The following is a 22104-nucleotide window of genomic DNA, read 5'->3' as shown; positions in this document are numbered from 1 at the left end:
CTTCTACTTGTGCATACACACTGGTGCGCGCATATGCATACTCTCAGGAAAGAGAGCATATTCTTCGAAAATAGTGTACACTCTTTATAGAAAGTGTGCACTCTTTGAAAGAGTGTACATGATTAACAATACACCCCCCCCCCATTTTGGGTTGATTCCTGTTTTTTTTTTTTGGGAAGAAAATGAATGCAAATCCATGACGCGTCACCTGGATAGGATTTTAGACAGTGTTGGGGAGGAGCCTGCTGTCTTGGTACATGTGGGTACCAATGACATAGGAAAATGTGAGAGGGAGGTTCTAGAAGCCAAATATAGTCTCTTGGGTAGACAGCTCAAATCCAGAACCTCCAGGATAGCATTTTCAGAAGTGCTCCCAGTTCTACACGCAGGGCCAAGAAGCAGGCAGAGCTCTGGTGTCTCATTGCATGGATGAGGTGATGGTGCAGGGAGGAGGATTTTAGATTTGTTAGGAACTGGGCAACATTCTGATAAACGGGGAGTCTATTCTGGAAGGATGGGCTCCACTTTAACCAGGGTGGAACCAGGCTGCTGGCATCAACATTTAAAAGGGAAATAGAGCAACCTTTAAACTAGAAACTGGGGGGAGGTTGACAATAGCTCAAAGCACATGGTTCGGAACAAGGTATCTTAAAATATATCACCAAAACGGGGAAGATAGGGGGATCCTGAGGTGTCTTTAAAATAAAGAGCAGACAGATTTTCAAGATTGCAAATTATCACTGTCAACTGCTGAGCAAGTTGTAAATAGGAACAACAAATATTGTTTGACATGTCTGTATGCAAATGCCAGAAGTCTAAGAAATAAGATGGGAGAGTTAGAATATATTATGCTAAATGAAAAGATAGATCATAGGCATCACTGAGACTTGCTGGAAGGAAGATAATCAATGGGACACTGTTGTACCAGGGTACAAATTATATCGCTGTGACAGGGTGGATCAAACTGGTAAATGGGTAGCATTATACCATAAGGAGGGCTTTGAATCAAATAGACTAAAAATTCTGCAGTACCCAAAATACATCTTGGAATCCCTATGGACAGAAATTTCATGTGTAAAGAGGAAAAAGATAGTGAGAGGAGTGTACTACCGTCCACCCGGATAGGATGAACAGACAGATGCAGAAATGTTATCAGAAATTAGGGAGGCTAACAAAACTGGGGAACACAATAATAATGGGTAATTTCAATTACCCCAATACTGACGGGGTAAATTTAACATCAGAGCATGGTAGGGAGATAAAATTCCTTGATGAAATCAAGGACTGCTTTATGAAGGAGCTGGTTCAGGAACCAAGAAAAAAAAAAAAGGAACAATTCTAGGCCTTGTTCTTAGTGGAGTGCATGATCTGGTGCAAGAGGTACTGGTGCTGGGGTCACTTGATAACATTGATAATAACATGATCAGATCTGATATAATCTCTGGAGTAAGTATAATCAGGAAATCCAATACATTAACATTTAACTTTCAAAAAGGAGACTATGGTAAAATGAGGAGAATGGTAAAAAAAACAAACAAATCCAAAAACTAAACCTTAAAGGAGCAGCTGCAAAGGTCAAACATCAAGTGTGGATGCTATTCAAAAATACCATCCTGGAAGCCCAGACCAGATACATTCCATGTATTAAAGAAGGAGGAAGGCCAAATGACAGCCAACATGGTTAAAAAGTAAGGTGAAGAAGACTATTAGAGCTAAAAGAAAATCCTTCAGTAAATGGAAGGAGGATACATAATAAGAGCATAAGAGTAGCCATACTGGGTCAGACCATTGGTCCATCTAGTCCAGTATCATATTTCCAACAGTGGCGAAGCCAGTCACAAATACCTGTCAGAAACCCAAATCATGGGAACATTGCATGCTACAAATCCCAGGGTAAACAGTTGCTTCCCTATGTCTGTCTCAATAGAAGACTATGGAATTTTCTTCCAGGAAATTTACAAATATTTTTTAAACTCAGATACGATAACCATTGCTACCACATTCTCCGGCAAAGAGTTCCAGAGCTTAACTATTCATTGAGTGAAAAAATATTTCCTCCTATTTGTTTTAAAAGTATTTCCATGTAACTTCCTTGATTGTCAGCTAGTCTTTGTACTTTTGGAACAAGTAAAAAATTGATTTACTTCTACTTGTTCTACACCATGCAGGATTTTGTAGACCTCAATCATATCTCCCCACATCCATCTCTTTTCCAAGCTGAAACCTCTTTAGCCTCTCTTCATATGAGATGGGTTCCATCCCCTTTATCATTTTGGTCGCTCTTCTTTGAATCTTTTCTAATTCCACTATATCTTTTTTGAGATACGGCAACCAGAACTGAATGGTGTGGTCGAACCATACAGCGAAACAGAGGCATTATAGTATTTTCGGTCTTATTCACCATCCCTTTCCTAATAATTCCTAGCATCCTGTTTGCTTTCTTGGCCTCCATTGCACAATGAGCAGAAGATTTCAGCGTATTATCTACAACGAAACCTAGATCTTTTTCTTGAGTGCTGACCCCCAAGGTGGACCATAGCATCAGGTAACTATGATTTGGATTATTCTTTCCAATGTGCATCACCTTGCATTTGTCAACATTAAATGTCATCTGCCATTTTGGATGCCCAGTCTTCCAATTTCCTAAGGTCTTCCTGCAATATTTCACAGTCCACATGTGTTTTTAATAACCTTGAATAGTTTTGTGTCATCTGCAAATTTAATGACCTCATTCATCGTTCCAATTTCCATACCATTTATACATATGTTAAATAGCACCGGTCCCAGAACTGATCCCTGCGGCACTTCATTGTTCACGCTCCTCAATTGAGAGAAATGACCATTTAACCCTATCCTCTGTTTTCTGTCCAATAACCAATTCCTAATCCATACCAGAACTTTGTCTCCTAGCACATAACTCTTAAATTTTCTCAGGAGTCACTCATGAGGAACTTTATCAAAAGCTTTATGAAAATCTAGATATAATACATCAAACAGCTCACCTTTATCTGCATGTTTATTCACACCTTCAAAGAAATTAAGCACATTGGTGAGGCAAGACTTCCCTCGGCTGAACCCATGCTGACTCTGTTCCATTAAAACATGTTTGTCTATGTGTTCTGTAATTTTATTCTTCATTATATTTTTCACTATTTTGACCAGCATTGACGTCATACTTACCAGTCTAGAACTCTTTTGAAAAATCGGCATCACATTGTCCACCCTTCAATCTTCAGGCACTATGGACAATTTTAAAGACAGGTTACATGTTACTAACAGCTGATCAGCAATTTCATGCTTGAGTTCTTTGAGTACCCTTGGATGTATGCCATCTGATTCAGGTGATTTACTACCCTTTAACTTGTCAAATTGGCTAGGGACATCTTCCAGATTCACCGAGATTTTTTTCAGTTCCTCTGCATCATCAGCCTTGGAAACCATTTCTGGTACAGGCAGATCTCTTACATCTTCTTCCGTAAAGACAGAAGCAAATAATTCATTCAGTTTCTCCGCTATGGCCTTGTCCTCCCTGAGTGCGCTTTTTGCTTCTTCATGATCTAATGATCCCATGGATTCCCTCACAGGCTTTCTGCTTCTGATATACCTGAAAAAGATCCGAGGCAAGTTTCTCTTCATATTCTCTTTCAGCTGTCTTTATTAATGCTTTGCATCTGACTTGCCAGTGCTTAAGTTGCTTCTTATTTTCTTAATTTGGGTCCTTTTTCCATTCTTTGAAGGACAATCTTTTGGCTGTAATAGCCTCGTTTACTTCTTCTTTTAACCATGCTGGCTGTTGTTTTCTCTTTTTTCTAACTTTTCGAAGACATGGAATGCATCTGGTTTGGGCTTCCAAGATGGTATTTTTGAATAACGTCCATGCCTGATTTAGTGTCCTAACCTTAGCAGCTGATCTTTTAGCTTCTTTTTAACCATTTTACTCATTTTATTATGGTTGCCCTTTCGAAAATTAAATGCTGCTACAGTAGATTTCCTTTGTGGGTTCATTCCAGATAGTAGCTCAATCTTGATCATGTTATGATCACTGCTTCCCAGGGGACCCAACAATGAAACCTCTCGGACAATGCACTGCACGCCACCAAGGACAAGATCCAAAATGGCTCCCCCTTTTGTCAGTTCCTAGACCAGTTGCTCCAAGAAGCAGTCATTTATTACATCTAGAAATATTATTTCTCTAACACTACCTGATGTAACATTTATCCAGTCCATATTGGGGTAACTGAAATTACCCATTATTATGGTGTTGCCCAATTTGCCAGCTTTCCTAATCTCTGTAAACATTTCTTCATCCATCTGTTCGTTCTGTCCCGGCGGATGGTAGTACAGCCCTACAAGAATACTCTTCCCTTCACATATGGAGTTTCTATCCATAATGATTCCACGATGCCATCTGTTTCATGTGAATGTTTATTTTCTTTGACTCAATTCCCTTTTTAACATATTGAACAACCCCCCTCCAATTTGATCTTATCATTGCGATACAATTTGTAACCTGTTAACACAGTGTCCCATTGATTGTCCTCTTTCCACCAAGTCTCTGCGATGCCTATTATATCAACCTCATCGTTTAGTGCTATATACTCTAATTCTTCAAACTTATTTTCTAGGCTTCTAGCACTTGCATACAGGCACTTCAGATTGTGTTTTCTCCTTGGATCTACAAGCTGCTTAGAAGTTGAAGGGGATAATGTGCATCCTTTATCCTGCTCTCTCATTAAGCACACCTGGCTTACTTTCAGCATTGTTGAAACCTCTCTACTAGGATTCCCTAAATGTCATTTCAATAGTATCCTTACAGGATACTCCATACCAAACCATGCGTTCCTGGGCGACTGTCGGTTTTCCCCACCATTCCAGTTTAAAAGCTACTCTATCTCCTTTTTAAAAGTTACTACCATAAGCTTGGTTCCATCCCAGTTAAGGTGGAGCCCCATCCTTTATGAACAGTCTCCCCCTTTCCCAGAATGTTGCCCAGTTCCTAACAAATCTAAATACCTATCGGACCGACCGTTCACTTGTCTATTAGATTGTAAGCTCTTTGAGCAGGGACTGTCTCTCTTTGTTAAATTGTACAGCGCTGCGTAACCCTAGTAGCGCTCTAGAAATGTTAAGTAGTAGTAGTAGTAGTAAATCCCTCATCCCTGCACCATCATCTCAACCACGCATTGAAACTTCAGAGCTCTGTCTGCCTCTTTGGGTCCTACGCGTGGAATGGGAAGCACTCCTCCCCAGCACTATCTAAGATCTTGTCTAGATGACGGGTGAAGTCCGCCACCTTCGCACCAGGCAGGCAAGTGACCAGGCAATCCTCATGTACACCATCCATCAAGCTATCTACATGCCTAATGATCGAACCACCAACTACAACACCTGTCCTAACCTTTCCTGCCTTGGCAGAAGTTCTTGGAGACACATCCTCGATGTGAGAGGATAGTGCATCCCCTGGTGGGCAGGTCTTGGCTACAGGAGTACTTTGTACTTCGCCAGGGTGATGCTTTTCCTTCTAGGAGACCTCCTCTAAGGCAGCACAGGTATCTCTCTGAGACAGAGCATATATATAAAGGGAAAAGGAAAGGGAAATGGGACTTGATGTACTGCCTTTCTGAGGTTTTTTGCAACTACATTCAAAGCGGCTTACATATATTCAGGTACTTATTTTGTACCAGGGGCAATGGAGGGTTAAGTGACTTGCCCAGAGTCACAAGGAGCTGCAGTGGGAACTGAACTCAGTTCCCCAGGATCAAAGTCCACTGCACTAACCACTAGGCTACTCCTAAAAGACAAAGCTAACATCGATTTAGTCAAGGGAAATCTTGCCTCACCAATCTACTACATTTCTTTGAAAAGATGAACAAATATGTGGATAAAAGTGAGCCAGTCAATACTGTGCATTTGGATTTTCAAAAGGCATTTGACAAAGTACCTCATGAAAGACTCCTTAGAAAATTAGAACAGGAGGTAATGTCCTATTGTGGATTAAACAAACCAGTTAAAAGATAGAAAATAGACAGTAGGTAGTGGGTTTCCCAGGGATGTGTGCTGGGACTACTGCTTTTTTAACATATTTATAAATGATCTAGAGATGGGAATATCTAGTGAGGTAATTACATTTGCTGATGACACAAAGTTATTCAAAGTTGTTAAATTGCAAGAGGATTGTGAAAAACTGCAAGAAGACCTTTCAAGATTGGGAGACTGGGCATCGAAATGGCAGATTACATTTAATGTGAACAAGTGCAAAGTGATACATCTGGGAAAGAGGAACCCAAGCTACAGCTAAGTGATGCAAGACTACACATTATGCATCACCAACTAGGAAAAGGATCTAGGTGTCATCTTTGATATGTTGAAATCCTCTGCTCAGTGTGCAGTGGTGGCTATAAAAGCAAATAGAATGCAAGTAATTATTAGAAAAAGAATGGAAAGCAAAAATGAGAATGTTATAGTGCTTTTGTAACATTCCATGGTATGATCACATCTCTTTCCCACATGCATCCCTTTGCACTTGCTCAAATTAAACGTCATCTGCCATTTAGACGCCCAGCCTCCCAATCTCGTAAGGTCCTCTTGTAATTTTTCACAATCCTCCCGCGATTTAACAACTTTAAATAACTTTGTATCATCAGCAAATTTAATTACCTCACTAGTTACTCGCATCTCTAGGTCATTTATAAATATGTTAAAAAGAAGCGGTCCCAGCACAGACCCCTGGAGAACCCCACTAACTACCCTTCTCCATTGAGAATACTGACCATTTAATCCTACTCTCTGTTTTATATCTTTTAACCAGTTTTTAATTCACAATAGAACACTACCTCCTATCCCATGACTCGCCAATTTCCTCTGGAGTCTTTCATGAGGTACTTTGTCAAACGCCTTCTGAAAATCCAGATACACAATATCAACCGGCTTGCTTTTATCCACATGTTTGTTCACCTCTTCAAAGAGATGTAGTAGATTGGTGAGGCAAGATTTCCCTTCACTAAATCCATGTTGGCTTTGTCTCATTAATCCATGCTTTTAAATATGCTCTGTAATTTTGTTCTTTATAATAGTCTCTACCATTTTGCCTGGCACCGATGTCAGACTCACCGGTCTATAATTTCCTGGATCTCCTCTGGAACCTTTTTAAAAAATCGGCGTTTTATTGGCCACCCTCCAATCTTCCAGTACCATGCTCGATTTTAAGGATAAATTACATATTACTAACAGTAACTCCGAAAGTTCATTTTTCAGTTCTATCAGTACTCTGGGATGAATACCATCCGGTCCAGGAGATTTGCTACTCTTCAGTTTGTAGAACTGCCCCATTACATCCTCCAGGTTTACAGAGAATTCATTAAGCTTCTCCGACTCGTCAGCTTCGAATACCATTTCTGGCACCGGTATCCCACCCAAATCTTCCTCGGTGAAGACCGAAGCAAAGAATTCATTTAATCTCTCTGCTACGGCTTTGTCTTCCCTAACCACCCCTTTTTGCTCCTCGATCATCTAGCGGTCCAACCAATTCTTTTGCCGGCTTCCTGCTTTTAATATACTTAAAAAAAAGTTTTACTACGTGTTTTGGCCTCCAATGCAATCTTTTTTTCGAAGTCCCTCTTAGCCTTCCTTATCAGCGCTTTGCATTTGACTTGACATTCCTTATGCTGTTTCTTATTATTTTCAGTCAGTTCCTTCTTCCATTTTCGGAAGGATTTTCTTTTAGCTCTAATAGCTTCCTTCACCTCACTTGTTAACCATGCCGGCTGTCGTTTGGTCTTCCGTCCTCCTTTTTTAATACATGGAATATATTTGGCCTGGGCTTCTAGGATGGTGTTTTTGAACGGCATCAGTGCCTGATGTAAATTTTTGACCGTTGCAGCGGCTCCTCTAAGTTTTGTTTTCACCGTTCTTCTCATTTTATCAAAGTCTCCTTTTTTAAAGTTAAACGCTAATGTATTTGATTTCCTATGTATACTTACTTCAAAGCTAATATCAAATCAGATCATATTATGATCACTGTTATCAAGTGGCCCTAGCACCGTTACCTCCTGCACCAGATCACGCGCTCCACTAAAGACTAGGTCTAGAATTTTTCCTTCTCTTGCTGGCTCCTGCATCAGCTGCTCCATAAAGCAGTCCTTGATTTTGACAAGGAATTTTACCTCCCTAGCATGCCCTGATGTTACATTTATCAAGGTAATTCAAATCACCCATTATTATCTTGTTGCCCAGTTTGTTTGTGTCCCTAATTTCCAATAACATTTCTACATCTGTCTGTGTATCCTGGCCAGGCGGATGGTAGTACACTCCTATCACTATCCTTTTCCCCTTTACATATGGAATTTCAATCCACAGTGATTCCAAGAAGTGTTTTGTTTCCTGCAGAATTTTCAATCTATTTGATTCAAGGCTCTCGTTAATATACAATGCTACCTCTCCACCAATTCGATCCACCCTATCAATACGATATAATTTGTACCCGGATGTTAAACACATAACATGTTTAAAGATAAAGCACAAAATCTTAAAGATTAACTGAAAAAAGGATTGGAGCTGATTATTAGAGAAATATTATTTTCACTTCAGCAGCCCCTTCAACTTAGTCTCTGGAAGCATGAGCATGGGCTCTTGTGTCACATGAAAGCTAACAGTGTTGTGAAGTTTAATATAAGCTGTATTGTTCATTTTGCATAATAATGAGCTGCATACTTATAAGGCCAGTATCATCTAAGGATTGGTGCAGTAGAAAAAAAAAGGTTACGCTACATTACTGTCAAATAATGCATGTTACTGACATTCAATGAATCTTAACTGACAAATCACAAAGCTTAGTAAATAATAAGTCTGTACCTAAAACAACAGACTTGCTCAAGGCTACAAGGAGCATCACTGAGAAAAGCAGGATTTGAACCCTGATCTCACCTAGTTCACAGCTGACTAATCTAACCTCCAGGCTACTCCTTCACTCTACTCCATGTGGCACAGAGCTCAGATTTGAAAGCATTTGTTTTTAGCATCAAGGAGCCTCCAGAACAGATGTATCTTATCAATACACTTATTCTATAGCAGTATTTTTCAACTTTGGACTTGATGCATTAGAATGCTGTGCTAGGCTTCAGTGCAGTGTTGTAATGCATGTGCGAAAAAATAAGGCATTCAAATTACCAGTTTTAAAAAGTGCATGCTGTCAGAAAAAAAAAAACAGTGCACATTGCTGCATAGTTAGTAAAATATTTCCCTTCCTTTCAGTGTGTGAGCATGTATTTGCAAAAGCACTGAATGGGAGAGAAAAAAACAAACTCACTGAACCCAGTTCCCTACCCCAACCCCAAATAAAAATGGCCTGGTGGCTGAGCAGAGCCCAGACTCCTGATCTCACGCTCCTGAAATTTCAAACATCTCCCTCCCACAGAAATCTCTGGGCCTCCCTTGCCACCACAAATGTCCCTAGTGGCTTGTTGCCCGAGTCCTCAAATCTCCCTCGCTCTAAAGATTACCCTGGTGGCCCATGCAACTCCTTCCTGCTCCCTGCCTCCTCCACAAAAAAATAAGTAAATAAATACATCAATAAAAATAGAAAAAGGCTGGGGCTCAGAATCCCTCCCACACACCTCCAACATTGGGATACAGTTGCGAGTGTGCACTGTATGGGGTTCGGTACAACAGTTTTTTATGACACCAGTATGTAAACAGATGTGAACAGGTATCACTCCTTGCCTCTTAATGCCGGAGATGTACAGGAGGATGGGGGAACAGGGGTCCACTTGCCCCCAGCCTATTTTTTGTGGAGGAGTGAGAAGGAGATGCAAAGTGCAATGGGCCACCAGGGAAATCTTCAGGGTGGTAGGTGAGTGGTTGGGAGGGGGGAAGGGGAGGCAGGAACCATGCACAACCAAGGACATTTGTGGAGTCAGTGGGTCTAGAGAGTCAGAGGAGAGGGAGGTGTTTGGAGAATTGCAGAGGGGGTCAGGGAATGTAATGTAGAATTGTTGGGGGAGATGTGTTTGGGGCCCACTGGTCCACAAAATTTCTCGGGTCATCTTAGGTGAAGATCTGTACTCCTTACCAGATAACACCTTTCTACACCCCCCCCATCTCCATCTTTCCACCAGCCCTGAGCTGTCATAAAGCTGCAGCATTAAAGGAAGAGTAAAAACACTGTCCTGAATCCTAGCAGTTTTTTTTAAAGATCAATAGCAATTTGCTAATCAACCATTTTGCATGCCCACTGTTCCATCTTTTAGTGCAATGAATTTACTCAAGATTTTCCCATGCTAGAAGACTTTCTGCATTGGTGGTTAAGTTTAGTGTGGGAAAATCTTGAGTAAACTGCTACATAAAGCACAGAGCGATTTACTGCATTGACCCATTTGTTCTTGAGGCACATCTAGTCATTCTGAATTTAAGAATATTTCTAATGACTATGCATGAGAGATTTGCATATACTGGGTCTCTCATGTCTATATATCCAACCTGGCTATCTTGAAAAGACGGCTTAAGGGTGCTAAAGGTGTTCCATAGAACAGTTGGAAAACACTATGCTATAGAATTTTACAAAGTCATTCTGCCTTCAATTTAGGATGAAAATTATTGGTAGTTCCATATAATTACTATGTACATTTAAACATGAATATTAAATTAGGTTAAAACATCAATTTTACTTGACAAAATCTTTACTCTGGAAAGGAAATAATGTACCCACCTTCATAAACAGTATAAAAAAAGTACCGATATATTTTCTGGACTTTTTAAGAGGCATAAATGGGTGTCTTTATCGTTAGCGCGCCTACAGAGCGGCTTAGTAAGCAGGTCCCCTGGTGTTTAAGAACAGGTGTGTGTGTGTGTGTGTGTTTATATATATATATAGTAATCTCCCTGCATTGGAAAGCAACTGGACAGATCAACTGGTCTTTATCTGCCATCATTTACTAAGTTACCATGTTTATATTTAAGTTTGTCAAACAATCTTCTTATAGAAGAAGTGCAGAAAAATAAAGCAAGAACACTTTACTTAATGCTGTAAAGAGCCTCCTTTGGTTTTAGAAGCTGACAGAAATTCAATACTAATTTTTATTCACTTGGGAAGTGAGCAAATTATTTAAGTGGTATTGAAGAGTGATTGCTTGATGTCCAAACTACAGTGGACAGCTAAATTCCAATGTCTATCCTATCACCTTAAGGAAGACAGATCCTGAGACAAAGATCCGATTAACAATAAGAAGACTAAAACACGTTTCTATTTCCCTGCTGAAAAGTCTTGACAGGTTATTGACAATGTCAGCACAAGAGGAGATAGTAATGCTATAAAGCTACCTAACATATTATGATCATCGTCAGTAAAATTCAAATAAGCAGAGGAGTATAATTATAACATAGACAGAAAGCCTCAGTCAATTAAAAATCAGTGACCCGATGCAGGAAGCATGAGACAAGGAAGCTACAGCAGGCAGAGTGACGTTTAGCTTCTCACTTGTTAAGGGGTCAATTTTCCTTTTGGAAGAATTTTTTTTCAGACAATTGCCATGGTTAACAGACTGAATTTTCTGCAGATGGACACAGATTTAGTTTGGGTTCTAATTTCAATTGTATTTATTATTCATGTCCATTTTTTTATTGCAATATAAATCACTTAATTGCTCCATCTTAAATAAAATGCTTTATTTTCAAGTGATGTTAGTTTTTCTAGTGTTTGCTATTGCAAGAGGCATTTATTCACTTGTGCACTGCAGCTCTGAGGGAATATTATCCCATAAGTCACCTAGAGGCCCTTTTACTAAGGTGTGCCGAAAAATGGGCTGCATTAGTGTAGGCATGTGCTTTGGGAACGTGCAGATCCATTTTTCAGCGCGCTTGTAAAAAAAGGCCTTTTTTATATTTTGCCGAAAATGGACATGCAGCAAAATAAAAATTGGTGAAGGTCCATGGTGGGTCTAAGACCTTACCGCCAGCCATTGACTTAGTGGTAAGGTCTCAGGCGTTAACCATGAGGTAATCCTATATGCACACAGAATGATGATTACCGCCCGGTTTCTGCCATGCGCCATAAAATACAAATTATTTTCAGGCGTGCATAGCGGAAGTACGTCAAGAATGAAATTACCACAAGGGCCACATGGTAGCTCAAAATTGACGCACGTTGGTGCCTACATGGCCTAGTAAAAGGGTCCCTCATATAAGTAAGGCGCTGGTGGTGGTGCTGGTGGGGGAGGGGAGAAGGAAATCATTTACTAATGGTTTAGTCATTTTAGTCCTATGAGCCCTATGGTAGACAGTGCACTCAAATGATGCTAGTGCATTAACAACTAGTGAATGATCCCCTAAGTGAATTAGTTTCAGACAATGACTGGACTGTAATACTGAAACATGGAAAATGTTTATAATGAATTAATATGGAAATATTTGAAGTACTATCCCTTCCTTTGATCTTGTAGGCTGTTAAACTTACTTTGGATGATGTAGAATCACATTCTTGGCAAATCCATCCATAGCCTGTCTGTTTTGGAGACTTTTTCAAAGGTGGATCCAGACATCCAAAATGGTAGCAGAGTGTACACTCATCACACCTGTATAACAAAAAAACCCAAACTGATGTATTATGTTTTGGCACTGACACACAGCCAAGCTCCTCTTAAAGCTTCACTCCTTTCATTTATTGAATCAAGGGTGAGAACTGACATTTTGAGGAGAGAAATTAATATCAGAAATCAAATATAAATATTGTGTTCCACTGAAAATACTTTTATATTTAATTAGTACACTAAAGCACTAAAAGAGATATCTGTATTCACAATGTAACTACAAAAAATGTGGTGTTAGCTGTATTAATACATTGATAGTTTTATTTGGCAGAAACAGCATTCTTTTACATTCCAATGTTTAGGAGCCCTAAAAGGTTGGTGGTTTGCAATTCAGGAATAATCTTTACGTAGTAAGAAAAAGTACATATCTAGTTCAGATCCTTATTTTAAGAGCCTGAAAAGGTCATTCATTTGGAAACATTCTGCTGTCATCATTCCCTTACTATGGGGGTCTTTTACGAAGTGGCGTCAAGCCCAACGCAGGCTTACTGCTCGCTAATCCAGAACTACTGCCAATGTGTGCCACTTCTAGAACTACAAAAATATTTTTATTTTCGTAGTGCTGGTGTTTACCCGGCGGTAATTGGTTACCACTGGGTTAGCGTGGGAGCCCATACTGCCACCTGAATGGGTGGCGGTAAGTGCTCCCCACTGAAATGGACATTTCTTTAAAAAAAATTTAAAAACAGCCTTTTACCCACTGTGGTAAAAGGGGGCCTCAGCGCACATCAAAAACATGTGCTGACATCAACACAGGCAGCCTTTTACTGCAGCTTGGTAAAAGGACCCCTATATAACTGACAAAAATTCTTCTTTGTACATTTTATTCTGGGCTTATTAACAAGCATTCCAATTGTGTTTGTACCACCTACAGGCTATACTAGACTACTTAAAATATCTATAAAAATTATTCCTTGCACAGGCAATTTTGTCTACTGATATTGCAAAAACAGGAGAATTCTATAACAGGGTACCTGATAGGAGCCTATTCTATAAAGGAACATAGGGGCCTATTTTTCTTTACAGAGCAGTAACCAAATGGCAGGGCCAGGTCAAGAGGCTTTGGTGCCCTGGTCCAATTTTTGTTTTGCACACCCCCACCTCCCACTTGCAACATCCCTGCCCTGTCAATCAATATGTTCACCAGGAACTATCATTGACTTAATGGCATTTGATTATGATCACCCTATGAAAAAAAAAACAAACCTAAGGCCCTATTTATAAAGGCATGCTAGAGGAATATTATGGGCATCTACACAGCACATGCTAATTTTTAGCAAGTGCTAAAATGCTAGCGTGCCTTTTTGAACAGGGCCCACCATCGCTTGTAGGACCCTTCAGGTGTAGCACTCTTCAGTTTTGCTTCTTACAAATTCAGAACTTAACACTCTGTCCTATTTTTATGTTAAAATTCAGTCTTCTCTTACTTATTGTAGTTTTCAGTTTACTCGTCTACCTTTTATATATTTAAAGATACTTAACATGTCCCCCATCTCTTCTCTTGAGTACACATATTTAGATATTTTAATCCTATTTCATGGATCGTTGTGTCATCCACAAAGAGGCAAACGTTCCCTTGTAACCTCTCAGTAACATCACTTATAAAGATACTTGTACAGGACCAACCCAGAACCAATTCTTGAGGCACTCCATTAACCACTTTCCTCTCCTCTGGGAGAATACCATTTACCATTACTCTGTTACTTTATCACTCAAATGTCTTGCTGAAAACCAACTAAACCACATTCATTAGCACCCTCCTCATTCAGTTTTCAGAAGTCATCAATCAGATTCATCTGACATGATCTCCTTTTCGTAAAACTATACGGCCTTGTATCTTGCAACCCTTCAGTAAAGTTAACATTAGTTCTCAATCTCTTCTCCATTTCCACCTTTTATGAAAAAGAACCATGTTTACCCTTCTCCAGTCTAAAGAAATCACAACTGTCTTCAAGGACCAGCAGAAAAAAAATCCTTCATCAGAGCTCCCCTATAACCGTAGGATGGATTCCATCCATCCTAATGGTTCTGCCCACTTTCAGTTTTGATAGATTCAAACACTGGAAATAGTGTGATATCTATTCCTCTTCCATATGAATTCTTGGAAACTGCAGGTAGTTCTTTTCCATCCCCTTCTTCAGTGAGCACTAACAGCAATATTCATTCAGCATTTCTGCTTTTCTTTATTTCTTTCCACATATTTCCTCCCTCATTTTACAATCTTTCAGTTACACTTTTGGTCTTTATCCTTCCATTAAAATATCTGATAAAGTCTTGCTGCCACACTTTACCTCTTCAACTATTTTTAACTCTGCTTGCACATTTAGCAGTGGCGTTCCTAGGGTGGCTGACACCCTGGGCGGATCGCCAATGCGCCTCCCCCCGATGCAGCCCCACCCCCACCCCCCCCAGCGAAAGGCCACCCCCCCCCCCCGCGAAAAGACCCCCCCCCGGGTGCATTTTTACCTGCTGGGGAGGGGGGGGGGGGGGTGCCGCGCGTCTGTCTGGTTCGCTCATTCCATGCTCCCTCTGCCCCGGAACAGGAAGTAACCTGTTCCGGGGCAGAGGGATCACGGAACGAGCGGAGCAGACAGGCGCGCGGCACCCCCCCCAGCAGCGTGCACCCAGGGCGGACTGCACCCACGCCCCCCCACCCCCAGGAACGCCACTGACATTTAGGATCCTGACTTCTTTCCCCACCTCTTTTAAGCTTTATCAGATATTCAACCTTGTGTTTTAGTTTTGCTTTGAGATTTCTTATACTTTTGAAAGCTAATCTCTTTGACATTACTTTTTCATTCACTTATTGGAAAATCATAATGGTTTTCTTTTGCTCTTACTTGTATTTATTTTTCTGACATAAAAATGTGTTGCTCTTTTCAGTTTAGCCCATTGTTCTTCTACTTCACCTGTGTTCTTCCACTATCTCAGGATCTCTTCAAAGTACTTAGTGGTTTTGAAATGAAGGACTTGGGTCTTTGTGAGGCTAAATTTATAAGTTGCCTATGTACGAAGAGCACAAACCTTTATCTGCAGCCTCTTTTATAATGACACATCAGTGGCGTACCCCCCTCCCCCCCCCCCCAGCAAAATGTAGTCACACTCAGATGCATTTGTCACACAGGGTAAAGTGCTGCTTTTCAGTGCATCAGATTTCAGACAATTTATTTAGTAGCCTAATCCTTTTCAGTGAGCTTTCAGAGGCCAAAACCTCCTGCCTCAGGTCAGTATAATGCTGTTACGGTATCCTCTCCTGACCTAAGGAAGGAAGTATTGGTCTCTGAAACCTTATTAACACCATATTACTTTACCCTAAATTAAAAATAAAATTATTTTCTTTACCTTTGTTGTATGGCCATTTACTTTTTCTCATTGTGTTGCTCCCAGTCTCTAGATTCTGCTTTCTTTCGTTTTCGCTTAACTCTTCTGCCAGGGTTTCCTGGCCATTTGTCATTTTTCTCTCCTTTTTCTTTGCTTTCTTCAATATTTTTCTGCCTCTCTCTGTGTCCAGATTTAATTCATTCTTACTATCCATTCTTTAATTTCCTTCATCTACTTATGGCTTTTCATCTTTTTCTCACCCTTGTTCTCCCCATGCCCATTCCTCTTATTCTCCAATCTTTCACTACTCCCCCTTTCCATGCAGCAGCTCTCCTCTTTCTCTCCCCATCCTTCCAGTGTCTCCCCTCTCTCTCCCCATCCTTCCAATAGTCTCCCCTCTTTCTTTCTGCATCCTTCCATCCAGTGTCACCTCTTTCTCCCTACCCTTCCATCCAGCGTCTTCCCTCTTTCTCTCCCCATCCTTCCACCCATCTACCCTCTCTCCTGATCCTTCCATCTAATGTCTCTCTCTCCCTCCTTCTAACCAGTGTCTAGCTCTCTACCCTTTTCTGTTCAGTGTCCCTTCTCTCTCCACATCCTTCCAGTCTCGCCCCTTTCTCTCTGCATCCTTTCATCCATCTCCCCTCTTTCTCTCCCCATCCTTCCGTTTTCCCTCTTTCTCTGCCATCCTTCCGTCTGTTTTCCTTCTCTCTCTTTCTCTCCCGATTCTTCCGTTTTCCCTCTTTCTCTGCCATCCTTCCGTCTGTTTTCCCTCTTTCTCTGCCATCCTTCCGCCTGTTTTCCCTCTTTCTCTCCCCATCCTTCTGTTTTCCCTCTTTCTCTCCCCATCCTCCGTTTTCCCTCTTTCTCTGCCATCCTCCCATCTGTTTTCCCTCTTTCTCTCCCCATCCTTCCGTTTTCCCTCTTTCTCTGCCATCTTCCTATCTGTTTTCCCTCTTACTCTCCCCATCCTTCTGTTTTCCCTCTTTCTCTGCCATCCTCCCATCTGTTTTCCTTCTTTCTCTCCCCATCCTCCGTTTTCCCTCTTTCTCTGCCATCCTCCTATCTGTTCTCCCTCTTTCTCTCCCCATCCTTCTGTTTTCCCTCTTTCTCCCCAGTCCCCATCCTGCCATCCGTTTTCCCTCTTTCTCTCCCCATCCTTCCGTTTTCCCTCTTTCTCCCCAGTCCCCATCCTGCCATCCGTTTTCCCTCTTTCTCCCCAGTCCCCATCCTGCCATCCTATTCAGGCCCGCCAGCCCCAGCTACAAAAAGAAGAAGCGCTCAGCTGATTGAGCTGAGCGCCGCCGCCAACGTTAACAACGAGAAAAAAATGTAAAAAAAAAGCGCGGCACCGTAGGCAGCCTCGAAGCATTGGCTGCTGGCTCTGCAGGCTCCTCCCGTCTCTTACGTCACTGCCCCTGCTTCGCTCCAGGCTCACTCCCCGGCTATAGCCAGCTCTGCAATTTTTTTTTTTTTTTTGGGGGGGGGGACGCAGAGGTGGATGAGGGGGGGCACAGAGGTGGACCGGAGAGAGAGCCTGTTGTTAAACATTTACTAGCACACCACTGCCTGGATCTCTACAGGGGGAACTATTCCAGCAGCTGTTAATGGAACCCACGCGGGATGGAGACATACTGGACTTAGTGTTTACTAATGGGGAGAGTGTTTCTGATGTTATTGTAGGTGATCGTCTGGCATCCAGTGATCACCAGATGGCGTGGTTTAATATTAAGACAGCTGTACAGAGGGATTCATTCAAAAGTGAAGGTTCTAGACTTCAAAAAAACTAAGGGGCCCTTTTACTAAGCCGCCTAAGGCCCCATGCACGCCTAATGCGCACCAGAATGGAGTTACCGCCCAGCTACCACATGGCTCTTGCGGTAATTTCATTTTTGGTGTATGTCCAATATGCGCAGCCAAAAAATAATTTTTATTTCTGGACGCACACCAAGTGGCATTTGGTGCGCATAGGTCATTAACGCCCAGTTACCACATGAGTCTTTACCGCTAGGTCAACGGCTGGTGGTAAGGTCGCAGGCCCAAAATGGACACGCGGCAATTTTGATTTTGCCATATATCCATTTTCGGCAAAAAAATTTAAAAAGGCATTTTTTACAGGAGTGCTGAAAAATGATTCTGCGTGCACCCAAAACCCCCACCTACACTATCACAAGTAATTTTTCAGCGCACCTTAGTAAAAGGACCCCTAACTTTGTTCAGATGGGGGGATTACCTCAAGGAATTGTCTGTATGGGAACATCTAGAAGAAGTGGGAAAAAGGGACAAAACTGAAAGGAGCTATTGTAATGGCAACAAACATTTTTGTAAGGAACGTAAATAAAAGTAAGAAGAAAAGGAGGCCATTTTGCTTCTCAAAAGTAACAACTGAAAAGGTAAGGAAAAAGAGGTTAGCCCTTATAAACTACAACAGATCGCAGAAAGAGGAAGACAGGTGACAATATCTGGAAAACAAAGAGAAGCTGGTAGAGCAGTCAGGAAAGCAAAGTTGCAAATGGAAGAAAAAAATAACTAACACAGTAAAATGGGAGGACAAGACTTTTTTTTTTAAGATATGTTAGTGATAGGAGAAGGTGCAAAAGTGCATTGAGAGACTCATAGGTGAAGGGGAGGAATATGTAGAAGCTGATAAAGATAAGGCGGAATCTATCTATATAATTCACAACCCCAACGTTCTAAATGAAGCTATCACCGGAAGTTGAGGTGTCGAGATAGCCTCTTTCCCCATCAGTGTGTGCCCCACCCTCGCGTCACTATGTGATGACGACGAGGGCGGAGCACTGACACTGGACGAAACGGAGCGCCAGCAGCAATGAAGACAGGACCACTCACTTACACTGCAGCACCGACAACACGAACAGCGCTGACAGAAGAAATCCATTTTGATGGCCATGCTCCTGCTCTCCATATGTGAGTCGCCCCCCCCCCCCCCCCCCCCAAAAAAAAAAACAAGCTAGCGCCCGTTTCATTGCTCTGAGAAACGGGCCTTCTTTACTAGTTTCTTAATAAATGTTTCTGTTGTGTGTTTTCAGCTGAAGGGCCCCTGAATCAACCCAAGCAGGGCAAAACATGGCCGTATCAGGCACATTTTTAACATAACCACTAACAAAATCTTGCTTCCTCTATCGACCATGTCTGCTTCCATGATTTCTTTCCTTCTGGATCTGACAGCTTGCCAGTTTGTTTCTGAGGCAGTATTAGGACAGTTTTCAAAAGGAATTTGTCTAAGTAATATAATAGCCACATTGAGCCTGCAAATAGGTGGGAAAATGTGGGATACAAATACAGCAAATAAATAAATAGCCAATGGGATAAATTCCCCAGGCTGAAAACTTCCCTTTACTTAATATACAAACATGAATATTAGTACCAATAAACTTTTCCACTCAAATTTTTTAAAGGGAAGTTCTATTTATATGAGATACATAAATATATACATGTGCATGTACTTTGTCACACTTCAGTCAAACACATATGCACATGGTTCCCCTCCCACACCCCCAAATCAGCCATATATATGCACACACTCAGTCACTTTTCAGATAGATACTCTCTCTTGTGGTGTTATGCTGTGCCGCTGATCATTTGCTCATTCAGTCAGTGCTCCCTCCACCAGCTCTGCCCACCTTCGTATAAAATTTTTGTCTTTGCTGTCAGTTTTCTTAGCTTGCAACAGCAACCATCACACTTCACCCCATTCCTCTCTCATTTCTATTCCTTCTCAACAACCACATTCACCTCCCCTCCCCTCCCAAGACACTCACATGATCCACTGACTCTCTCTTCAACACTCTGTGCAGAGTTCAGCTTTCCCCATAGCAATCCCCATTCCCGTGCAGCTCTCTGCTGGACAGCTGTAAAGGGCTCTAAAAAATATCCAGACACCTTAGCCATCATTCTGGCTTCAAAATAGTTTCGAATTTTGTAGAATCCTGAAAAAATTGTTTATGCTTTAATCTGGCTTTGCTTGTGCTCCCATTGTCTAGGGATATGAGGAAGGTACTTCCTTACAGCCTGTGTTCTCAATGACTGGATTGTATTACTTAGCTATATCTGACTTGCAGAGGGCCTTTTAGGCATCATTTAAAAACATGGTTGTTTTAGTCTGATAGTCACTGGAGTACTGATTAACTGAGGAAGAATAGGTTAAGGTTCTAGATGCTGCTGGGCTGGATATTGTGAACAGAATTTTACTTTATTAGGTGTATAATGAAACTGAATACATGAATAAATAAATTGTGGATAATGTGTTTATTTAGTATTATTTATTGACTGCCTTTATTGTTGTTTTATGGAATGGGAAATAATGACATATAAACTAGCTTGACATGAATTGAAAAGTGATATATATATATATATATATATATATATATACTGTCAAATAAAATAGTTTATTTGGGGTGACTTTAGTTATGTATGTGATCTTATGGTGAATAGCTCCAATCCCTCCCACATAGAGCCAGTAAATTACAGCCACGGAGCACCTTGGTTATTGAATGTATTAGCAGGAAGCCCCTGCTGTTTAACTGCTAACCATCTAGGCCCAACCCTAATATGTCAATTGAAAAGTATACGCCAACGACAAGGAAATTTTTAAAAGCAGCAAATTAATATAGGGAAAAAGCTAGGCAATGTTAAAGAAACAGATTAAAAAGAGACAGAAATAGTTTTGCGGCAAGATTATTTTCAAAAGTAAAGGTTCATAATCATTTATAAAAAAGGCAAGACATTTAGATAGAAAATGTGTTATTGCCCATTCTATCTGAAACTTAAATTAGTAATTCATGTTTCCACCTTCTCTAGGCAAAATTATACCTTCTGCACTCAAAAAACTCATTAAAGCATTTCTAGGTTATGGCTTTCATAAACCATAGTAGCTAGACTCATTACTAAAACAAAGCACTATAATAAGTGCTAGAATGTCTCATTCATTCTTCTCAAAGATTTTCCGTCAACTAGACAGCGACCTGCAACACTTCATATATTTAAAAGCCTTAAATCTGGATAATGCAGTCTATTTGGAGAACATATGTTCTAGGTGGCTACTTTAGATTTGCTGGGGTGAACACGCCTAACACTGAGGTCACATTTTGTTACTTGTCAGTATCTTTCTACAGCCAGCTAAAAATCACCATAACTGCTATTGTGAGACGTTAATAAAGATTTGCCAATGGAGGATGGAGCCATAAGAAAAACGGTGATGCCATAAAAATGAATGCCAATCAGATTTATCTTGAGTACGGTCATCTGTCAATAATGAGTAGGTAAATGTTCTTTCTTAATACACATTAAAATTCACAATAGGCCATGTGACCTGTCATGCTTGCAGTCACAGAAGGTTGTACCAAGATCTAGAAGTCTCTCAATCTTCATGTTCCACTAGATAGTATCAGTAGAGCTAATTTAATCAACCACTCTCTGTTCTCTTCTGAAAGTTATAATGAGAATGGGCATTTCCCAAGAGATGAGGTGAAATGGTGGTGACTGTCTTTAGACGCTATCTTCAGGAGGAAAAAACAATTACAGGTAAGTAATTACCTTTTCTCCAAAGATAAGCATCTCTCCTAGAGCCACACTGATGGGATTAGCTAGCTAAAGGTTAGCAGGAGAGAAAACGGTGTTAACAAAAGTAATTTTTTTTCCATTTTGTGACTTTGCTCCCTATGCAAGAACCAAAGAAAAATGTTGATAACGCTGGAGGAAAAATCAGAGTTGGACATTATCTAAAGAGCTCCCATGTTCCCAAAATAGGTAATATCTATATACAAGTGTCTGATGAATGTGTGCAGTGAACTCCATATTCAACCTTTTTAAGGGCTTCAGTTCTTGTAAATAAAAAAAGTCAGTCTGTGTGAAGGGCAACTTTTTTCTTCTGGAAAGCTGATTGGGTAAGGTTTAAATAGGAAAACATTTAGCTTCCTTTATAGAATCTCTTCATTTTGGTGAATTGTATATGTGACTCATTAGCAAATCACTGGAGCTCACAAGCAGACTGGTATAAGAACCACAGTGTTTGAGGACACAGTAAGGCACTTTCTTAATTTGAAATTTCTGATTTAGATCATTTTACATATATATCTCCAGATTAAATATAATACTCATTTTCGTTTTAGAATGGACAGAAACACAGTTTCAGGACCTATGCTAACTGGGATTGAATCTCTAAATTGTGATCTCACTGTTCAAG

The 22104-nt window shown here is 40.7% G+C and overlaps 1 protein-coding gene across 4 annotated transcripts in view; it reads right to left on the bottom strand.

Annotated features, from left to right (window-relative positions):
- The window catches only part of PHF14 (PHD finger protein 14), a 599885-nt gene that overhangs the window by 121510 nt on the left and 456271 nt on the right, over nucleotides 1-22104 (bottom strand). For all 4 annotated transcript variants that reach the window (XM_030201081.1, XM_030201101.1, XM_030201091.1 and 1 more), the window contains one exon: nucleotides 12446-12563. In XM_030201081.1, coding sequence (XP_030056941.1) covers nucleotides 12446-12563 — 118 coding nt within the window. The remainder of the gene's footprint in view (nucleotides 1-12445; nucleotides 12564-22104) is intronic.

Source organism: Microcaecilia unicolor, chromosome 1 (assembly GCF_901765095.1).
Source record: "Microcaecilia unicolor chromosome 1, aMicUni1.1, whole genome shotgun sequence".
NCBI classification, from domain to species: domain Eukaryota; kingdom Metazoa; phylum Chordata; class Amphibia; order Gymnophiona; family Siphonopidae; genus Microcaecilia; species Microcaecilia unicolor.
The sequence above is the reverse complement of the archived record's forward strand: the minus strand, read 5'-3'. Positions and strand labels throughout refer to the sequence as shown.